Source organism: Eretmochelys imbricata, chromosome 1 (assembly GCF_965152235.1).
Source record: "Eretmochelys imbricata isolate rEreImb1 chromosome 1, rEreImb1.hap1, whole genome shotgun sequence".
NCBI lineage: Eukaryota > Metazoa > Chordata > Testudines > Cheloniidae > Eretmochelys > Eretmochelys imbricata.
The window spans coordinates 258395197-258415828 of record NC_135572.1 but is presented as its reverse complement, the minus strand read 5'-3'; the positions used below and the strand labels follow the sequence as shown (position 1 = coordinate 258415828).

Below are 20632 nucleotides of genomic sequence, written 5' to 3'. Positions count from 1 at the left end.
GCAGAGATCTCTGCATCTCAAAACAATCCACCAATTAACACAAAAAGAATATATAGTCAATTAGCCAAGTTTGTGAAGTTTGAAGATCCCACTTATGGTTTGCATTTCAATCTTAATAGTTTCAGAAACAGAACAAAAACGATTTGGGGAGAAGAAAACCGAACTGTTTAAGAGAACATTTTCCTCTAAAAATAATTTGCCATTTCATAATTGCCAGATTGATGAATGAGTCAGATACAATAAAACATTACCAAAATAATTTAGACTGCAAAATTAACTTGATGGTATTGATATCTATTCCAATCAACTAGTACGGTGTATTATACAGATGAAACCAACACCAGGAACAGGAACTACAGTCCAATATACAGCAGGCTTCAAATTGTTTTCAATTTTTAAAAATATTTAAATTCAATCCTATATGGTCCTATTCTACATGAAACATATGAGCTGTTCCCCCTTCCCTCAAATAGGCTGGAAATATTTTTTAATATACTGATGCCAGAGGACTGCTGGGTAGACATTTTAAAGTTACAGGGCCAGATCAGCTCTTACGCCAGTGTAAATCCAGTGCAGCTCCATTAACTTTAACAGTTACTCCATATTTACATCAGCATAAAGCAAAATTTAGCCCAGTGGATTTGTAGATTTTAATGGACAGTTTGTTTTACAATTGAGACAGTCTACTTTAAAAATTATAATTTTGAGCAGAAATTTATGGTACAGGAATAATTAAATATAAAAATTGGATGTAACAGAAACTTACATCTGAAAAATAGACTGTGGGTAAGATTCCTTTGAACTATAATCAAAATGTATTTTCCAGGCCTAAAGTTTATATATGGCAGATGGGGTCTTTTTCCTCTGTGTAGCTCTAAATTCATGCATAGGAAACCACACAATCACATCCAAGAGATACAGTACTGAACTACATGGAAACAGGCACCCTATAGTAAATATATAAAGCAACATTTGTAGGTATTAAAATTAAATAAAAAAATAAGATTTAACAAATATAACATAAGCTGAATACAGAAGATTTGAAAAGCAATTACTAAACATCAATACACCTGCACATGACAGCTTCAGATACAACTGTGAAAGTCTGAATGCTTGATACACTTACCTTATAGTCCCACATAGTAGTTCCACCAAATGCAGACATCAAGAAGAGGATTATTATGGCTATCTGAACTTCAGTTACATCAACCCTAGAAAGAAAAGAGGCAGCAGGCTTAGTTCATACATCTGTTTGTTGGGGGGAGGGAATGGGAATAAATGATTAGGTAATTAAAATGTATACATTCAGGACATGCCATGTATATAAAATACCTGATTTCTGTGACCACAGAATTCTACATACCAACTAAAGCAAAAACATACTTTGCTAAATACCTGTTTATCATTTATAGTTATGCACAGAAAACTTGGGAGGTTTGTTTTTTTTTTTTTTTTTTAAATACTGTATAGCTATTTTGGAAATTTTAACAAGCTTACAAATCACTGTTATATAAATATTAAGCAAAACGATAATTACAACAGTGAGCTTTTAACAAAAAACAAACAGTAGTATCATCATCAGATCTCTCTATTTAACAAGGTTCTATTCGTTTTGTAGAGTGAGTCTTTATACCATCCAGGGCCTGTTTTATTAACTTGAGTGAAACTGACCATTTATCAAACAATGTGATTATCAAACATCAATATTCACTAAAATTAGACAGGTGTGGTCAGTATTTTTGCAGGCAAATGTACTTTGAGTGTTGAATAAATGGCAGCCAAATATCGAACATTTGTTTGTCACGCGCATTTTGCTAGATATGAAATTGATGCATTGATTTTTCCATAACCTCCCTTTTTTTAAAAAACAAAACCATTCCTCTAGTTTTGGACTATTTTTCCTTTTTCTAGTGAGAGGTTAAAAAGAACATTTACAGGAGGTAATGCTGCCCACTTCTTAATTATAATGTCACCTGAAAGTGAGAACAGGCATTCCCATGCCACTGTTGTAGCCAGCGTAACAAGATATTTATGTGCCAGATGCGCTAAAGATTCGTATGCTTCTTCATGCTTCAACCACCATTCCAGGGGACATGCATCCATGGTGATGATGCTTGTTAAAAAAATAACGTGTTAATTAAATTTGTAACTAAACTCCTTGGGGGAGAATTGTATGTCTCCTGCTCTTTTACCTGCATTCTGTCATATTTTTCATATTATAGTAGTCTCAGATGATAACCCAGCACATGTTGTTCGTTTTAAGAATACTTTCACCACAAATTTGACAAAAAGCAAAAAAGATACCAATATGGAATTTCTAAAGATAGCTACAGCACTCGACCCAAAGTTTAAGAATCTGAAGTGCCTTCCAAAATCCGAGAGGGACGAGGTGTGGAGCATCCTTTCAGAAATCTGAAAAGAGCAACACTGCAATGCGGAAACTACAGAATCCAAACCACCAAAGAAGAAAATCAACCTTCTGCTGGTGGGATCTGACTCAGATGATGAAAATGACACATGGATGCATATCCCCTGGAATGGTGGTTGAAGCATGAAGGGACATATGGATCTTTAGTGTATCTTGCATGTAAATATCTTGGGACACTAGCTACAACAGTGCCATGCAAACGTCTGTTCTCACTTTCAAGTGACATTGGAAACAAGAAGCAGGCAGCATTATCATCTGCAAACCTAAACAAACTTCTTTGTCTGAGCTGAACAAGGAGGAGGACTGAGTGGACATAGCATGGTCCTTGTACTCTCGACTGTAAGGAATATACAAGGTTAACATCACTTCCAGGACTAGCCTCCCCAAAGTAGAAGAGCACAGGCCACGTACCCCTGGATAGGCTCAACGAAGCATAAATGCTGCACCCTCCTCAAACAGTGGAGAAGTGAGGTGAAGTGTCCACTGTGCTCTTGGAGCTCTGGGAAGTACTGTGCACCCCAATGACTAACAGTGACTTTACGAAGCCATTACTGTAAATAGAGTTTAATGTATTGCAAATCAATAGCAATTTTACAGAGGTCTCAGGGACATCTGTAAAAAGGAATGTCAGTTTTGATATGGATTTCAGGTCCCGGACCAGATATGAATTTCAGATAAAACAAGAGATTGAGATTTTTTTTTTTTTTGGGCTGGGCTAAGAGGGAAGGATGGGTGGAAAGTAAAATGAGGTGTCAAAATTTGATGGGTCAAGTGCAAAGATCAAATATGTACAATTCTGAAAAGAGTTCTACTTACTTTCCAAACTTTAACATGCCCGATACATATGTCTGCCAGTGAGCACAATAAAACATGAACATTCCCACAAAAGAACAGAAAAACAGCCAGTCAGGGTTCGTTCCCAGTCGAACAGCTATGCAGGCTCCAATGGAAACAAAAACTGAAAGGCAGAGATAAGCATGGTTAGTCATAAATAATTATACTACCTGCAATTTTAAAGACAAACACTAGACAAAGTTTGATTGCAATAGCATCAACAGTATAGTGACTTGTTGGACAGCATTTCCCAAACTTGAAGCTGAGCCCCCTTCAGGAAAATGAAACATATGGTGCCCTTTACAGCCCCATAATGTGTTGTTAGAGGCTCAGCCATCTTAACCTTTTCAGCCCTCCCACCTCACAACCAGGGAGACATACCCACATGTTGTGTAACACGGTTATAGGGTAGTGATAGTGAGTTACAGATTACTGTAAAAAGAGGTTTTACATTTTAGAATAAACTTTTTTTTCTGAAATCTGTTTAAAAACAAAAACACATTGCACCATCATCAAGTGCAGATCAAATATAGGGAATCTCATCACAAAATCTTTAGAGAATTGGAATATTGTGAAAATGGCAAGAAAATGAACTCTTGGGTAACCTTAACTACATCACACACAGCTAAGCACTCACTGTAGTGTTCCTTGTTTCATTAGGTTTAGGTCAGGGTTTCTCAACCTGTGGGTTGTGACCTAAAACTGGGTAACTGGAATGTTTCAAAGGATCACATGACAGTTCCAGTCCCGCAAGACTGTTGTGGCCTGGTGCATGGGGTCACAGTGCCACTCAGGTTTGGCTCAGCTACTCCTCCGTCACGATGATGCGAAGGTAGCCAGCTCAAATATGAGTGAGGGGCACTGTGATGCCTGTGTGCTAGGTCATGCTACTCACACAAATCTGGCCCAGCTGGTTCCCCCAGAGGGGGAGGAGCCAAACCTGAGTGGTGGTGTGATCCTGGAGGTGACAATGCCCAGAGTAGGGAGCTGAGCTGAGCCAGCCCCATGTAACCAGAGCTGCAGGAGCTGTCACTGCAGGGGAGGTTCTGCAAAGCCCCATCCCCTCAACACCCTATCCCCTCAGGAACAGGACCCAGTCCCTAGACTTGGGGCCATCACACATACCAAAGCCTATTTACTGGGTTAATCAAACATCTGTCATAACTTACTCGACAGAAAAACTGAAGGCTGGCCTCACTACTTATGTGGCTCGAACACAGTGATGAGGGCTGTATAAGTATCTAAGATGCTAGATACAGTATAAATACCTGCAGTTCAATTTTAATTTGATGCTAAATTGCCAAGATAAGTTAAGGTTTATAGTACAAACAACAACAAAAGTGGGCTATTAATTTCAGATATTAAGCAGTAGCCAATTAAAAATTGTGACTTGGACAGCAATTCAGAAAAGCATCACTTCACGAGAAAGAAACACAAGAACTTGCATATTTTAGTTTGTTTTGTTTTTTTGATGGAAGCAATCTAGCCCATCATTTTGATTTCTTCCTTAAAAGGAAATGAAACCTTTTCTAATTAGAAAGATTGAGTCACATCAACATAATCAGGAACTATGAAAGTGAAATGAGGAAAAGTGAACACACTTAAAAATTGTTAGAACTACAGTACCAGGTCAGGAGAGATTTAATTCCTTATTGTTACTTGTATTAGTCATCTCGGATCTAGCGGAAATATATACTGTAGACGCTAATGTTAAAAAAAGTCTGCAGGATGGTGTGCCTACTGCCTGGCGATACTGCACTTCTCTCCAAGGAAATCTTTGAATGTACTGCATTGCTTAGAAAAATTGGTAAGATTCAATAGAGGAACGCACTCACTTCATACTCTCAATGTACGCCTGCAAGAACTAGGTAACATGCATTATACATGTCTCAAGGCCACTTCTAAAATATTTTCCCACTCCCTAGGTTAGTAAGTAATAACCAGCTAGCTCTCATACAGAGCTTTTCATCACCAGTTCTCAAAGAGCTTTACAAATGAGGTCAGTAGTCTTATTCCCATTTTACAGATGGAAAACAGAGGCACCCACAGGCAAAGTGACTTGTTCATAGTCACCCAGCAGGCCAGGAAGAGAATCCAGGACTCCAGAGTCCCAATCTAGTTTTATCCATTAGGCCAGACTGTACCTTACTCGGATTTAGTTTTTTCCAGTTACCGTGCCCCCCCCCCAGTTTTAAAAATGAAGAAATAGTTACCTGTGGAAATACTGTCACAGCCATGGTCAAAAAGTTCCCCTAAGGGGGAACTACTATTTGTTCTTCTGGCTTGTTTCCCATCAATAGCATCCAGGGACTGGTAAACAAAGAGTCCTAATGCACACAAGAGGAATACCCAAAACGGTGCCTGAAACAGATGCATAAATATCAATACTGTCAGTTCCAGATTACTTACTATTAGCCAAAATCTATTATACTACAGATTTTCTCTGCATGAAAATCTTTCAGAGCAGTAACGTGCTAAGAGACTACCATGGACAGGCCAAAGTCTTCTTTCAGTTTTAGCAGTGTAAATTGCAGTAAATCTGAAATGAATTACTCAGTTTACATCACTGAAACAGAATCTATGCAGCCTCACACTTGTGCTTTCATTTACAAAACAAAGTTTAGGTAGATACAGCTATCTAAAGTGGCATCAAGATTAATAAACTTCAGTTTTCTCACCTGAAAATTGAGACAGGTGCACATAATTAGTAGGAGTGGTTCTATCCAGGTTTATGGACACAGAACCCAACCCAAAAAGAGCTTCTTAAAAAAAAAAAAAAAAAAAAAAAAAAAGAGTTCAGCATTTCATTCAAATTCTCTGAAGTCAATTAGATGATTAACTTTGAATTTTATTTTCTTCCTTGGTATTTAGAGAACTGGTTATATTTGTATATCAAATTTCAGTTAATATGCAATTAAAAGTAGAAAATGCATTACGTAATTTTGTTAACAGAAGTTTTAGTTTTTAAATAGACAAAGTTGGAGATTTTCAAGGCTCAAAGGGCAGACACCTAACTTCCATTTGTGCCTTGCAGAATCTCTCCCAAGTAAATAAATGGTTCTCTCTTAAGAATGAAGAGCAACTGTCTATTGAATGTAGACTTTGATCATTTATTTCGTTCTTGTTTTAAATTGATTGTGGGTTGTTTTTGATCATTCATTACTGGGTTTTAGTTTAGCAGGACTTGCCATGGTAGTGGTCCCATCTCGGAGGGGAGATTTAGCTTTCAGAAATCAGTACGATTTTGAAACTAATTAGTACTTACTGATTACTTTTTCTCATATACCCCCAAATCTAGTTTCAGTCTAGGTCACATTTTTGCCCCCTAGTTGTTACCAATCACACTTTACACAAAAAATTATTCGGGAAGAAACAAAGTCAAAGGTTACATGCAAGATGTTTATATCAAATAGATAAAAAACCATCGGAAATCATGAAAATTAATTCTCTTCTACCCCTACATAGGAACTCTGTTACATCCTGCCCTCAGTTACTCTTCTACAATCCCTCCTCACTGGGAGCTACTGGTGTAACAGGGCAGAATTTGGCTGTACCACATACATCGTAATCAAGATAGATAATATTTCTTTTCAAAGTCTGTTTATTAAAGGTGAGTGAGTGTATCTGGATAACAAATTATACATTGTATGGATATACTGAATATTAATGAGTAGATGTGGGGCTGAAAGCCAGGAAATAACCCACTTTAAATAAATCCTCACACAACAGGTACGCATCTACATAAACCAACCAGCGGTCTCAGTCAAACCAGAAAAGAGAAGAACTTTGACAACTGAAAATAATAAACCTTTTTTTAACTAAGTTAGGACAGGAGGTTTTCATGGAAGGGAATGTAGAAGGGGGAAAAAATGAAAGTATGGTGAGATAGTTGCTCTTAAACCCTCTTCATTATATCGCATCATAGCACTTGTGAACCAGTTTGTTTAGAACAAATCACGCATCAGATTTAGACCCATCCCAGGAACCCACAAGACAAGACCTTCCAACGAAGACCATATTTAAGGAAGATTCCATTTTGAGCTTAAAAGCCTTGCTCATAAAGCCAGAAAAGAACAATACTTAAAGCCATGAATTTTTAAACTTAAAAAACAAAACTTAGATAACTTTCAGAAAGAAAAGATTGTCAGTATCTCTCTACTTGGGACCCTTCCTAATATAATTAACCCTGATACAAACTTCTAAAGAGAATCTAGTATACTTCTGACTTGGAGGTAATAGTAGCATCATCCTAGTTAAGAGCAGGCTGAGTAATCCTTATCCGGACCATTGCTAAATCTATTTTAAAATTTGTCTAGCATCATGACGAAAGAAATATAAAGTAATGAAAACTCGAGGGAAAATAAAGGATCTGAATGTCATGAGTACAGAATCAGATTAATTTCCAGAGTATGTCACATAAAGGAATCAAATAAGAAATAAAAACAGGACCTAAAATAAACCTTAAGGAGCCCTGAGAATTCATTATATTCTAGCTAAGTTTGTAAACGGATCTCAACCTGACCCCTAAATTGCACTTGCAATTCTGCAAGTACAGAGTTTAGTTAGATACTCATTGATTGTAGGACTAGTGTTGGTAGTTACTGTAGGTGTCTAATTTCTACTTGTACCTGCAAACAGTTGGCACAATTTTAGAAGCTTTCTTAGAAAATATGGGCTTTCAAGATTTTTAAACACGTCCACTGTCTTTGGGTTTAAACTTCTCCAATGTGGGAGTACCTACTTATGTAGTCATAATATAAAATCTGTTATGCTCTTTAACGTTGGTATTACTTCAATTTAAAATAAGACTACCATTCTAATTCTAGTCAAATGTTTTTTTCCTATTGGTAAGTGCTCTCCTATTCCAGCTGGGTTATCTTAACTCTTCTCACTCCTTAGACAAGATTACACTTGCAGTCTCTGCGATATATTTAAATATACGTTCATGATTGTTGCTACTGATTATTTGTAACAATTCGGTCAAATATATATATTCCCTTATTCAAAGAGTAGTGTCTCTCTTGGACTAGGTATGAAGCCAGTGACTTTTGGACTTTCACTGTAGTTTACACAGTATTAGGGACTCTGAATACCCACCAATCTTTAGGTCAAAAATCTAGACTCACATTTTTACAAAGGCCTAAACCTAATGATTTATGAAGCAAGAGGCTCCAACAGTTCCTCCCCTCCTCCCAAATAGCATTAAGTGAGGAGAAAATTAAAAGTCTAGCATCTTAAGACTTTCAGCATTATCTTTAAATTAGATATGAAAAAGATTTAAATTCCAACTGACATGAGCATTTTGGTGGCAGGCAGAAAACAAAATAGCATTATGGTAACCCAATGGAAGATTATAAACTAGTTTCCATCCTGCTCCAATACAGGTTTAACATTAAATTTTTAAATAATTAAGTTTAATGTTTTTTTCTCCCATTAATCTAGTTATTAAATAGGAGGCAAAATGGTTTTATCATCTTTATAGGCAAAACACGTAAAGGGACAAAGACTTTCAAAACATGTGTAAGCTAGGAACCGGGGAAAATCCAAGCTCATCATCCATCAGGAAGACAGGCAAGTGACCATGTAGAAAGAACAGGGCCTTTTGACAAGTAGCCTCAGAATCCAGGAGTGCCCTCAACTCTGGATTAACCCTAGCACTTTTAAATCCCCTAAATTAATCTAAATTCCCATTTAAACAAAATCTCTGTTCTAGCCCTTATCCTTGCAAAGATAAAATGTAAAATAATCATTAGGATTATGTGTCAATAGTTTTTCATAAAGATCAAGTATTAGTCAATGTTCTCCCCACAGCCCTCCCCACACACATACCCTCCCTCAGATGCCCAAGGCTAGCCTTTGAGGTCTATGAAATCCACGACCCTAGGCCCCTCAATTTTGGGAAGGACTTAGGACAGATTCTTGGCTGTGTTGCCCAGCCCTCTGCTGCTTGAGTTGCAATAAATTCCCCTTTTCAGCCATTTGCCTACAATGTAAAATATAGTTTTATAGTCCAGATTACCCAAAAAAGCAATTATGCATATCATACACAGAATTAAAACGATAGGCTGTGCTAATTCTGTTAATAAGATCCTCTCAACCACTCTATTTTCCCACACTCCTCCCTTCTTCTAAAGCCACTGGATATATGAAACTGCTAAACAGATTACTATTGTTTAAAAACATCTCACTCGCAGTTGGCATTTTATTTGTTTCTGAATACATAATCTCCATATTCAATGGTCAATCATGAAGAAAACGCTATCATGTCACATTCTTCAACAGTCGCAATGCTATTTAATTCTAGTTCATTCTATGTGGTATGTTTACTATTTATCTTGTTTAATCTTTTAAATAATTATTTCATAAAATACGATGGAGAAAGCCAGAACAATGGCTTGATACAGTAAGTAAAGACAACTGTACTTTGTCACGAAAGACAATGCTGTGACTTTCTCCCTGTACATAGACATTTTTAGTATTTCCAAATTTGGGATAATCAATCAGTCAAGCCTTTCCCGCCCCCCACTCTTTTTTTAAGGTTGCCTTTTTTCAAAGCATTGCTGGATTTGCAACCTGTATCAAGGATCTTACTTTAGAGCTTCTTTATATGAAAAGGTAACAAGCTTCATATCACAATTCCTCAATTTGTACAGATTAAAAAAAGCTTGCACATTGTTACTGTATTCATTGTTAGCTAATGACAGCTTCAACAACCCCACCATTATTCAGTAGAATAAACATGACAATGAAACAGTCTGATTTCGTAAATCAAACTTTGAAACAAGGATTCTTGAATTAAAGAGAACATGCTAATGTTTGCAGTCATAACTTGAGATCATATTGTCAGAAGAGAGTTTATTTAATGGAAAACAGTTCTGCTACACTCAACTTCAAACCGATGTTTGATAAAATAAATATCTTTCTCCCCCGATTAGAACGTGTACACACATGTTAGAATTCAAGTTAAAAATTTCCCCCGCCTTCTCAGTATGGGCTTTCCATTTCCTTATAAATTCCTACCATGACAGGATCCATGGAGAGTAAGGAACAAAGGGTTTTCATTCTCATCTTCCCCATAACTAGCTCCTCCATATCAGTTAACGCTACAGAACACCTGCTGAGAGGGGAAGCAGATTGCACTGAAAATGTAGCAACAGGTGTCGGCATCAATGGCTTGGGGGAGTTGGAAATGGGATATGGAGCCTTTCACCTCAAGGTCACCACTTCAAAGCTAACCCAGGATGGTAGTGACCTGCATGTTGTTGGGCAGCTGACATGAAATGAGTTGGTGATCTCAATTTAACTGGTAGTAAACTGGTGTCCAAATCACAAAACCCCCCACCATACTTAGGCCTAGTTGACAGTCTCAAGTCTGCTAAAGCTATATCTATTTTATAGACATTAAGGTCAGAAGGGACCATTATGATCATCTAGTCTGACCTCCTGCACAATGCAGGCCACAGAAACTCATCCACCCACTCCTGCAATAAACCTCTCACCTATGTCTGAGGTGCTGAAGTCCTCAAATCATGGTTTAAAGACTTCAAGGTGCAGAGAATCCTCCTGCCAGCAACCCGTGCCCCATGCTACAGAGGAAGGCGAAAACCCCCAGGGCCTCTGCCAACCTGCCCTGGAGAAAAATTCCTTCCCAACCTCAAATATGGCGATCAGCTGAACCCTGAGCATGTAGGCAAGATTCACCAGCCAGATACCCAGGAAAGAATTCTCTGTAGTAACTCAGATCCCACCCCATCTAACATCCCACCACAGGCTGTTGGGCCTATTTACCATGAATTATTAAAGATCAATAAATTGCCAAAATCATGTTATCCCATCATACCATCTCCTCCATAAACTTATCGAGTTTAATCTTGAAGCCTGATAGGTTTTTTGCCCACACTGCTTCCCTTGGAAGGCTATTCCAGAACGTCACGCCTCTGATGGTTAGAAACCTTCGTCTAATTTCAAGTCTAAACTTCCCAATGGCCAGTTTATATCCATTTGTTCTTGTGTCCACATTGGTATTGAGCTTAAATAATTCCTCTCCCTCTCCAGTATTTATCTCTCCGATATATTTACAGAGAGCAAACCATATCTCCCCTCAACCTTCTTTTGGTTAGGTTAACAAGCCAAGTTCCTTGAGTCTCTTTTCATAAGACAGGTTTTCCATTCCTCGGATCATCCTAGTAGCCCGTCTCTGTACCTGTTCAAGTTTGAATTCTTCCTTCTTAAACATGGGAGACCAGAACTGCACACAGTATTCCAGATGAGGTCTCACCAGTGCCTTGTATAATGGTACTAACACCTCCTTATCTCTACTGGAAATACCTCGCCTGATGCATCCCAAGACCGCATTAGCTTTTTTCACGGCCATATCACATTGGCGGCTCATAGTCATCCTGTGGTCAACCAATACTCCAAGGTCCTCCTCTTCCTCCGTTACTTCTAACTGATGCGTCCTCAGCTTATAACTAAAATTCTTGTTATTAATCCCTAAATGCATGACCTTACACTTCTCACTATTAAATTTCATCCTATTACTATTACTCCAGTTTACAAGGTCATCCAGATCCGGTATGATATCCCGGTCCTTCTCTAAAGTGGTAATACCTCCCAGCTTTTTATCATCCGCAAACTTTATTAGCACACTCCCACTTTTTGTGCCGAGGTCAGTAATAAAAAGATTAAATAAGATTGGTCCGAAAACCAATCCCTCAGGGACTCCACTGGTAACCTCCCTCCAGTCTGACAGTTCACCTTTCAGTATGACCGCTGTAATCTCCCTTTTAACCAATTCCTTATCCACCTTTCAATTTTCATATTGATCCCCATCTTTTCCAATTTAATAATTCCCCATGTGGCACCGTATCAAATGCCATACTGAATTCTAGGTAAATTAGATCCACTGCGTTTCCTTTGTCTAAAAAAATCTGTTACTTTCTCAAAGAAGGAGTTCAGGTTGGTTTGGCACGATCTACCTTTTGTAAAACCATGTTGTATTGTGTCCCATTTACCATTGACCTCAATGTCCTTAACTACTTTCTCCTTCAAAATTTTTTTCAAGACCTTGCATACTACAGATGTCAAACTAACAGGCCTGTAGCTACCCGGATCACCTTTTCCCCCCCTTTCTTAAAAATAGGAACTATGTTAGGAACTCTCCAGTCATAGGGTACAACCTCTGAGTTTACAGATTCATTAAAAATTCTTGCTAATAGGATTGCAATTTCATGTGCCATTTCCTTTAATATTCTTGGATGAAGATTATTTGGGCCCCCCGATTTAGTCCCATTAAGCAGTTCAAGTTTCGCTTCTACCTCAGATATGGTAATATCTGCCTCCATATCCTCATTCCCATTTGTCATGCTACCATTATCCCCAAGATCCTCATTAGCCTTATTAAAGACTGAGGCAAAGTATTTGTTTAGATATTGGGCCGTGCCTAGATTATCCTTGACCTCCACTCCATCCTCAGTGTTTAGCGGTCCCACTTCTTTCTTTGTTTTCTTCTTATTTATATGGCTATCAAACCTTTTACTATTGGTTTTAATTCCCTTTGCAAGGTCCAACTCTACGTGACTTTTAGCCTCTCTCACTTTATCCCTACATATTCTGGCCTCAATAAGGTAGCTTTCCTTGCTGATCCCTCCCATCTCCCACTCCCTGTATGCTTTCTGCTTTTTCTTAATCACCTCTCTGAGATGCTTGCTCATCCAGCTTGGTCTACAACTCCTGCCTGTGAATTTTTTACCTTTTCTTGGGATGCAGGCTTCTGGAAGCCAAAATAGCTCAGGAGACCAGATTCTTGACCCACTCTGAAGACAAATAATTCTGCTCTTTGCATCAATCCAACATTCAAATTCTGAAATTAAAGCTATGTAATGTCATGAACACAGAGGTTCCAGTGGCCTGGAAAATTAACCTAAAATAATTAAAAATTTTAAAATTAAAATTTAATGTTACTGTCTTTCTGTCCCATTGAGCAGCTTTAAATTGGCAAGCCTGAAGTAGCTTTGTTTTTTAATGAAACCTTAAGGAATTATTTATAAACACCAGTAAAATGTTTACAAACTGAGGGATATTTTGGAAGTTCAGAGAGAGTAAATAAAGGACTCTGGTAAAATTACTGCACGCTAAATGGTAAAAAGAATCAAGATATGGTGAAAGAAAGAGATAGTGACAGAATAGCGAAAGAGTAGAAGTGTTGGACCCAGTAATTAAGTTCGCAATTATTCTTAATAATTAGATTATTATTCAGGAGAGTGCAGCTAAATCACATCTACTTTCTCATCGATTCACAGATGATCGCCATCTCTCATTTTGCCATCTCCCTGTAACATGAACACGTCCCATTCCCCCACTCTTAAAAAGACCCTTTTATAGATGTACATTTAAGTCCTATATTACTTTTCTTTATAGGCTGAACACAAAGCTCTGAGATTTTTTTCCTCACAGGATAGAGCCAATTCCTTGATAAACCTTATAGGCTTCCCAAGCACTCTTTCAAGAGTTTGACTATATACTTGTTAACTCTGTGCCAAATATTAGGCACAATATTTTTTAAGGTGGTTTAAGAGCTCTCTTGACGTACAACTAAGTGACACTTGTTAGCCTTTTTGTGGCCACTGCACAACATATTCTTACCTTCAAGTCATCCTGTACTATCACATTTCCCTCCCCACATGCCCAGTTACAAAAAAAGAGCCTATTTTGAGTTGATTTTTGGAGATACACCTACAAACAAAATTTCATTATCTGCTTTTCTTCCCATTTCCTCCCATACTGCTTATACCCTCTGGAGTCTGACAATAGTCTCCTGAACATCAAAAACTATGTTTATACTTATGATAGATTTCATCACTGTGTCCCCATGACCTAGGAATCTCGTGATGCCACCAGGCAGAGGGCACAGGAGGTGCACAGGTTTTTCAGAGCTCCCCTGGGTCAGACATATGCATTATAATTCACTAGACCGTGGCATGAGAGATTTCTACCGAGACCTGGTAGCCCACTGGTCATTGTAATCACTATGAAAGTATGGATGGATAATATTCACAGAGTTGTGTGTCTCTACTGGAAATTATGTTCTTAAGGCAGGTAACCAGGAGGTAAGAGACTCACACTAAGGCCAGAAGGGACCATCATGATCATCTAGTCTGAATTCCTGCACGTTGCAGGCTACAGAACCTCACCCACCCACTCCTGTAATAGAGCCATAACCTCTGTCTGAGTTACTGAAGTCCTGAAATCATGATTTAAGGCTTCAAGTTATAGAGAATCCACCATTTGCTCTAGTTTAAACCTGCAGGTGACCTGCGCCCCATGCTGCAGAAGAAGGTGAAAAACCCTAAGAGTCTCTGCCAATCTGACCTGGGGTGAAATTTCTATCAAACTGTCAAAATCAATTAAAAGGCAAACATCAGTCAATGTGTTACAACAGATGACTGTTGTAGCAGCTGTTCTGAAGATGTTTATCAAGATACTGAGGTTACATCACTGTCATGTCCTACCCATCAGAAGGAACCAGGGGTTGCATCACTTCCTTTAGTGTGTGCATAGTATTCACACATTTACTATCTCACAGTGTCTTTGTAAAGCTCCAGGATTAGGCAGGCGTATTTCCTCCACACCATCCCCATTTGGCAGTGAACAATTAACTTTGTTCTGCTGGGAAGAAAACACCTCAAAATGCTACAGTACTCTTGGTGAGAGATTGGGAGTAAGAATGGAGAGTTGTGACCTGTCACGGAGTCACAGTCTTGGTGCATCTTTCCCCTGTGCCTTTAAAACTCATATCAAGGCTTGAGGGCTCTCAATCCAGGACTTTCACAGGCACTAAATTACCAACACTTTTAAAATATATTATGAAATGTGTACTTACACTTACCTACGCTTTTTAAAAAAAGTGTTAAAATTCAGTTTCAGTAATTTAAGGTACTACTAGCAGGGGACTTTAATTATATAGAATCTTTTGTCTCTTTAATAGTCACAATTTTATAGAGGGAAATGCAGTGTTGTACTACTCCTCACAATTAAATAGTCAAGACTCTCACTCTATTATAATGGGAAAGGTTGCTTCTTGTGGCCAATTATGTAGAGTTGAGAAGTTGAAGTATACTACTGTGCTGTCAGGTTGGCCAATGATTTAATAATTCATGAAGTGTTTCATTACCACATCCACCTTGTCTCTCTAGTATCTTGGGACTGACACGGTACAACTACACTGCATAAACACAATTTGGGTATTAAGAATTAAAAAGCAAATCTGCATGCTTCTCCCAGTTTGCCCAACTAAAACTTTTTTTTTTTTTTAATTAAAGAAACATAAGTTTGCAGGCCTTTAATCTACAGCTAGAATGCAAAAGTTTAGGGTAATTAAAAAAAAAAAACAACACGTAGACAAGCCAAGATGCTCAAGTGTTACAATATCAAAAGATCTGTAATACACTAATCCTAACAGCTATGTTCCAATTTGTTGTGGCTAGCACAGTTTCAACCTTGGTATGGGTAAAGTTATGAACAAGCCAGATCTCTGAACAACTGCACTCCCATAAACCCTGAGGAATTTTTGTCTGTTACCACATACCAAGCTGCAACTAACTACAAGTTTGTAATTCCATCTCACTGCATTATTACAATCCCAATAATGTAAATTCTTTTCTGTATGATCCACATGTATTTTTCCTGAAGTGAAAATATCTGAGGGTGATATTTAAAACAGCAGGTTAACCCATTAGTCTTTAACCTGTGAAGGCAGGAGTTCTCCTACATTTTGGTTCACAAGTGAAAACAAGTTTGGAGGTTTAATTTTAGCTCCTAACACAGGTTTCTCCACATCCCAAAAGCACAGCAGAAGTCAGATCCAGATCATGCAAGTGGATCTGTGTAGATGGGCCTTTGCAAAGCCCCATTTACATCAATGAGGTGCTGCAAGAGTCTGACTGTGTGAGTGCACTTGCAGGGCTAAGGCCATCGTTTCCACCTTGTGATAGAAAAGTCTAGGCCCTCTTCACCCCTGCCACATGTGCGGTAGTTCAGAACTGCAAGAGGGCTCCCACACTGCTCATGCTCTCTTTCTTGGAATGAAAAGATGACAGAATTTGTTTGGACAAACAGGAGTTGGATAACAGGGTGAGTTTGTGTTGTAAGGAGATGCATACATTGGTGAGAGAGAATGTTGTGATGGGAGGCATAAAACGACTCCCTAAATTAAAACAAGAACAAGAACACAGAATAAAAGGAGGTTCCTGCTTCATATTACATGTTTACAATGGATGTTGTGATGGTTGAAAGAGATTTTTAATTTAGACTGCCAGGTAAAATCTGACCCAGCATTTAGGTTTTACAAAACTCATCTTTTATAAAATTAACACCACAGAAAAAAGTGGAAAATATCTCATTGGGCTAGTGCACTATAGTGCTATACACTAAAAAACAGAAGTGCAGTCATGGCAGCATGAGGGCCTAGTCACCCCAACTATGATCCTATTCAAGACCCCAACTATGTACTTGGAGCGGTTACCCCCTTCCTGCGCTTGCACTACCATGACTACAATTTTATTTTTAGCATGCTAGCTGAGTCAGAGCTAGTACAGGTATGTCTACCCAAGCTGGAAATTACAGCCCCAGCTCCAGTACAGACGCTATATAGCCTAAGTCTGTGGTTCTCAAACTTTTTTTTTTTTGCAGACCACTTGAAAATTGCTGAGGGTCTCAGCAGACTACTTAATGATTTTTCCAAACCTTGTTTGTACAGTTAGCTAACTATTGTAAAGTGCTTTAGATAAAAGCGCTATAGAAAAAAAAATTATTAACTTTTTTTTGTTCTATAAATAAAAGCACACAACTCATTTTAGTAACAGTAGTCTTACCTTTCTAATGTGATGGACATGCCCTCTCTCCCCCGCTGGGGCTGGGAAGGGTTGTGGGGGGTGGGGGGGTCTCTCCCCCACCCACAGCAGCCACAGAACTGAGGCTGGGAAGGAGGGCCATCTCTCCCTGGCAGCCGCAGCCCTGGAGCTGGGGAAAGTCGCCTCTTTCTCTGGCTACTGCAAACCTACACATCCCAAATTCCCCCCACTCCCCCCTCTCACCTACCTCTATTCCCCCAAGGCTACCACCTCACCATACATGTGCATCTTCTCCAGGGTCCAAGCACTTAATTAGTGGAACCATGCCAGCGTGGCTCCACTAATTAGGTGGGTGGCCCTTCATTTTCTTGTGTGCGGCCGTCCAGGCGCGCACCTTAGAGGGAACTATCTGCGGACCACCTGAATGGAGCTTGCGGACCACTGGTGGTCCATGGATCACAGTTTGAGAACCTCTGGCTTAAGTTAACAGAGTAGCATTAGGCACTTTAAATGCCAGCAACTTCAGTCTACACTAGTGCTCCCATCTTTGGAGCCGAACTGTAGATGGGATTGGTTGGATATTGTGAGGAAAAAGAACCATTTAGTATTGCAGAAAGCCCAGATTTTCATGTAATGTCATGACTCCAGGAGCTTGGACTTAAGGACACCAATATTGTGTCTCTCATGATAAAATCATGAGTGCTGGCAATACACAAGACAAATCTTCCCTCTAGAAATGTCAAAAACAGGCTTGAAATTCATCCCCCCAAAGGCAGTTTCCTTTCCCATCCAACGATGGAGGTTTGGAGTAAGTCAAAGTATTAGAAACTATTTAGCATCAGAAGCAACCTCCCCACAGACCAGGCCGCACCAACTCAAAGTGGCACCAGACCATTCCAGAACAACCGATGCAAAACCTGTAGACACATCTCTACTGCGTCAATGATCAACACCCACCCCCCACAACACACCTTTCAAGATCCATGGGTTCTACACATTCCTATCACAACATGTGATCTATCTCATCCAATGCACTAGATGCCCCAATAAAAACTATGTGGGTGAAACCAATCACTACAATATTGAATGAACTCACACAGAAAAATGATAAAAGACAAAAACACCCTATCACTTGCGGGTGAACACTTCACAAAGCCATCACTCTATATCTAACCTATCAGTCATCAACCTCAAAGGAAACCTCCACAGCACTTTCAAAATACGAGCCCAGGGGGCTCAAATTCATTACTCTGCTAGATATTAAAGTCATGACTGGACAGAAACACTGGATTTATGGTTTACTACAACAGCATATAACCCACTAACCCCTCTTTTTGTCCTACGACTGCAGAAGCATTATCGGGCCACTCTACCTTGCATGACCCCTTACAATATGTGCTCATTATTTATGCTAAACAATCTGTTCCACCTTGTTGTGATGCTGGGAGTACTTTTCCCAGACCTGAAGAAGAGCTCTGGTGGCTTGAAAGCTTGTCTGTCTCGCCAACAGAAGTTGGTCCAATAAAAGATATTACCTCACTCACCTGGTCTCTAATATCCTGGGACCTATACCGCTAGAACTATGCTGCATAGTACAGACCCTGTTGGTTGGCATTATAACAGTTTGGTCTTTCCTTCGTAGACATGGTTTAGTCCCTTCTAGAAAGAGAAGGCCAAACATAGTTATAACACAGGTGGGGCACTATTGATGCAACACAGTAGGATTTACTATGTGCATAGACTCGAAACACTATCTGAAGATATAGTGCTACAGTTGTGTGTTTTTTACAGCATCCTGGGGTTTACAGTAGGAAGGGATTAAAATGGGAGCAGGTTCTCAGTTTCTGTAGGAATTTGTTTTGCAGTGAGTGCTGTGTGTTAACACCTGGAGATTACTGTGTTTGTGTGGCTGTTATTTACACTAGAGAGAAGGTTATAAGCCCTCACACAATGAGTATATACAATGTGCACAAAAGGTGTTACAGGGAAAAATGAGGGTTGAACGCTAGAGTTGCTGGGGGAAGTTTCAGTCAGAGCAGGGACCGTGGGGGCAGAAGGTCAGTTACAACATAGGTGGATTTAGTGATTACAATGCAGGAGAGAGAGAAGTTGTTTACAGTGGAGCATATATGCAGGGAGGAGGAGAAGATGTTTGAGTGGGGGACAGGGACACGATGCAGGGAGTGAGAGCTGGCTAGAGAGGGTTATAACTGGGATTACTATGGAGCGTGCTGGGCATGGGAGGGTGGTTACTGTGGGGGAAAGGGTGGGGTAGTTTGGGGGGATGACAGTGGGTGGTTGGGGTAGAGTAGGGTGACCAATTTTGTAGGGACAGTCCCATTATTTGGGACTTTATCGTATATAAGTGCCTATTACCCCCTATTCCCATCCCAATTTTTCACACTCGCTGTCTGGTCGCTCTCGGGTAGAGGGAAGATTAGCTTGGGGGTGGGGCAGTATGGGGCAAGGGGGGGTGATTTGAGAGGGGTGGCTGGGGAAAGAGGCAGAGGTTACTGCAGGCAAAGGGGACAGGCTACTGCGGGGTGAGGGGAGCAGGGACACGGCCTGGGTTAGTCTGGGCCGGGAGACTGGGGGAAGCAGAAGCTACTTGGGTCTCTGGGAGGCTGAGGGGGCCGCTGAGGGACCCTCTGGCCGGCGGTACCTGCTCGGTGGCGCTGGGGCAGTAGGCGATGAGCAGCAGCGTGGTGAGCAGGTTGAGCAGGAGGCCGCTCAGGGTGATGGTGTTGGGGGCCAGCCAGGCCGGGATCTGCTCCACCAGCCAGGCCCAGTAGAGCTGCAGCGGCGGCTCCAGCAGCGAGCGCCCGGACGCGCTGTAGCGATGCTGCTCCAGCCGCCTCAGCTGCGCCGCGCTCAGGGGCTCGGGCGGCGCCCACAGCCCGGCCATGGCAGCTCCTCGCGGGGGCTCGCTCGGCGCCTGGGCCTGGGCCCGGGCCTGGGCCTGGCTGCTCCCGGGGCTCGGCGGGGGCGGGGGCGGGCGCGGCGCAAGGAGGGAGGGACGGAGGCCGGAGCGCAGCCGCTGCCCGGAGCCGATATTTAACCCACCGCCCCCAGGCCCTGAAGTGCGCCCGCCCCCAGCACTCCCCGCTGGGCTACGGGGAGCCAGGCAGCCCCAATCCCCGCCAGTCCCCTCGGGGGCCGGGCAACTTTTCCCCCCGCCTCCCCCCCCAGGGGGCCGGGCAGCTCCTCCCCCCACCTCCCTGTGCTCACTCCCCCCTGCCCCCCAGGGAGCCAAGCAGCTCCTCCTCCCTTCCCCCATAGGGGATCTGGCAGTGGCAACCCCCATCCCACCCTACCACACCTTTGCCCCACAGGCTGAGCCCAGCAAGCCCACACACGCCCCATGGACCCTTCTGTACTCTGTATGTAATGACTGCGAGCTAGTGGTCTCTTAGGCACTGTGATGCCTCTAAGGCAATGGGGTGCCCACCCCCTCAGCGATAACTAAATTAGGGTGACCAGATGTCCCGATTTTACAGGGACAGTCCCAATATTTTGGGGT

General features: G+C 40.8%; 1 protein-coding gene across 3 annotated transcripts in view; it reads right to left on the bottom strand.

Annotated features, from left to right (window-relative positions):
* Positions 1-20101, bottom strand: part of CHPT1 (choline phosphotransferase 1) — a 28731-nt gene extending 8630 nt beyond the window's left edge. For 2 of the 3 annotated variants that reach the window (XR_013347318.1, XM_077828312.1), the window contains exons 1-4: positions 19775-20101; positions 5476-5623; positions 3245-3386; positions 1127-1211 (exon numbers count right to left, since the gene is read on the bottom strand). Coding sequence is in view for 2 of the 3 variants with exons in the window: in XM_077828312.1 (XP_077684438.1) it covers positions 1127-1211; positions 3245-3386; positions 5476-5623; positions 19775-20017 (618 nt within the window). In the remaining variant the exon portion in view is untranslated. Of the gene's footprint in view, positions 1-1126; positions 1212-3244; positions 3387-5475; positions 5624-5940; positions 6035-19774 lie in introns of those variants that run through there. The other variant, XM_077828323.1, reaches the window with a different exon arrangement.
* Between the last annotated feature and the right edge of the window lie 531 nt (positions 20102-20632).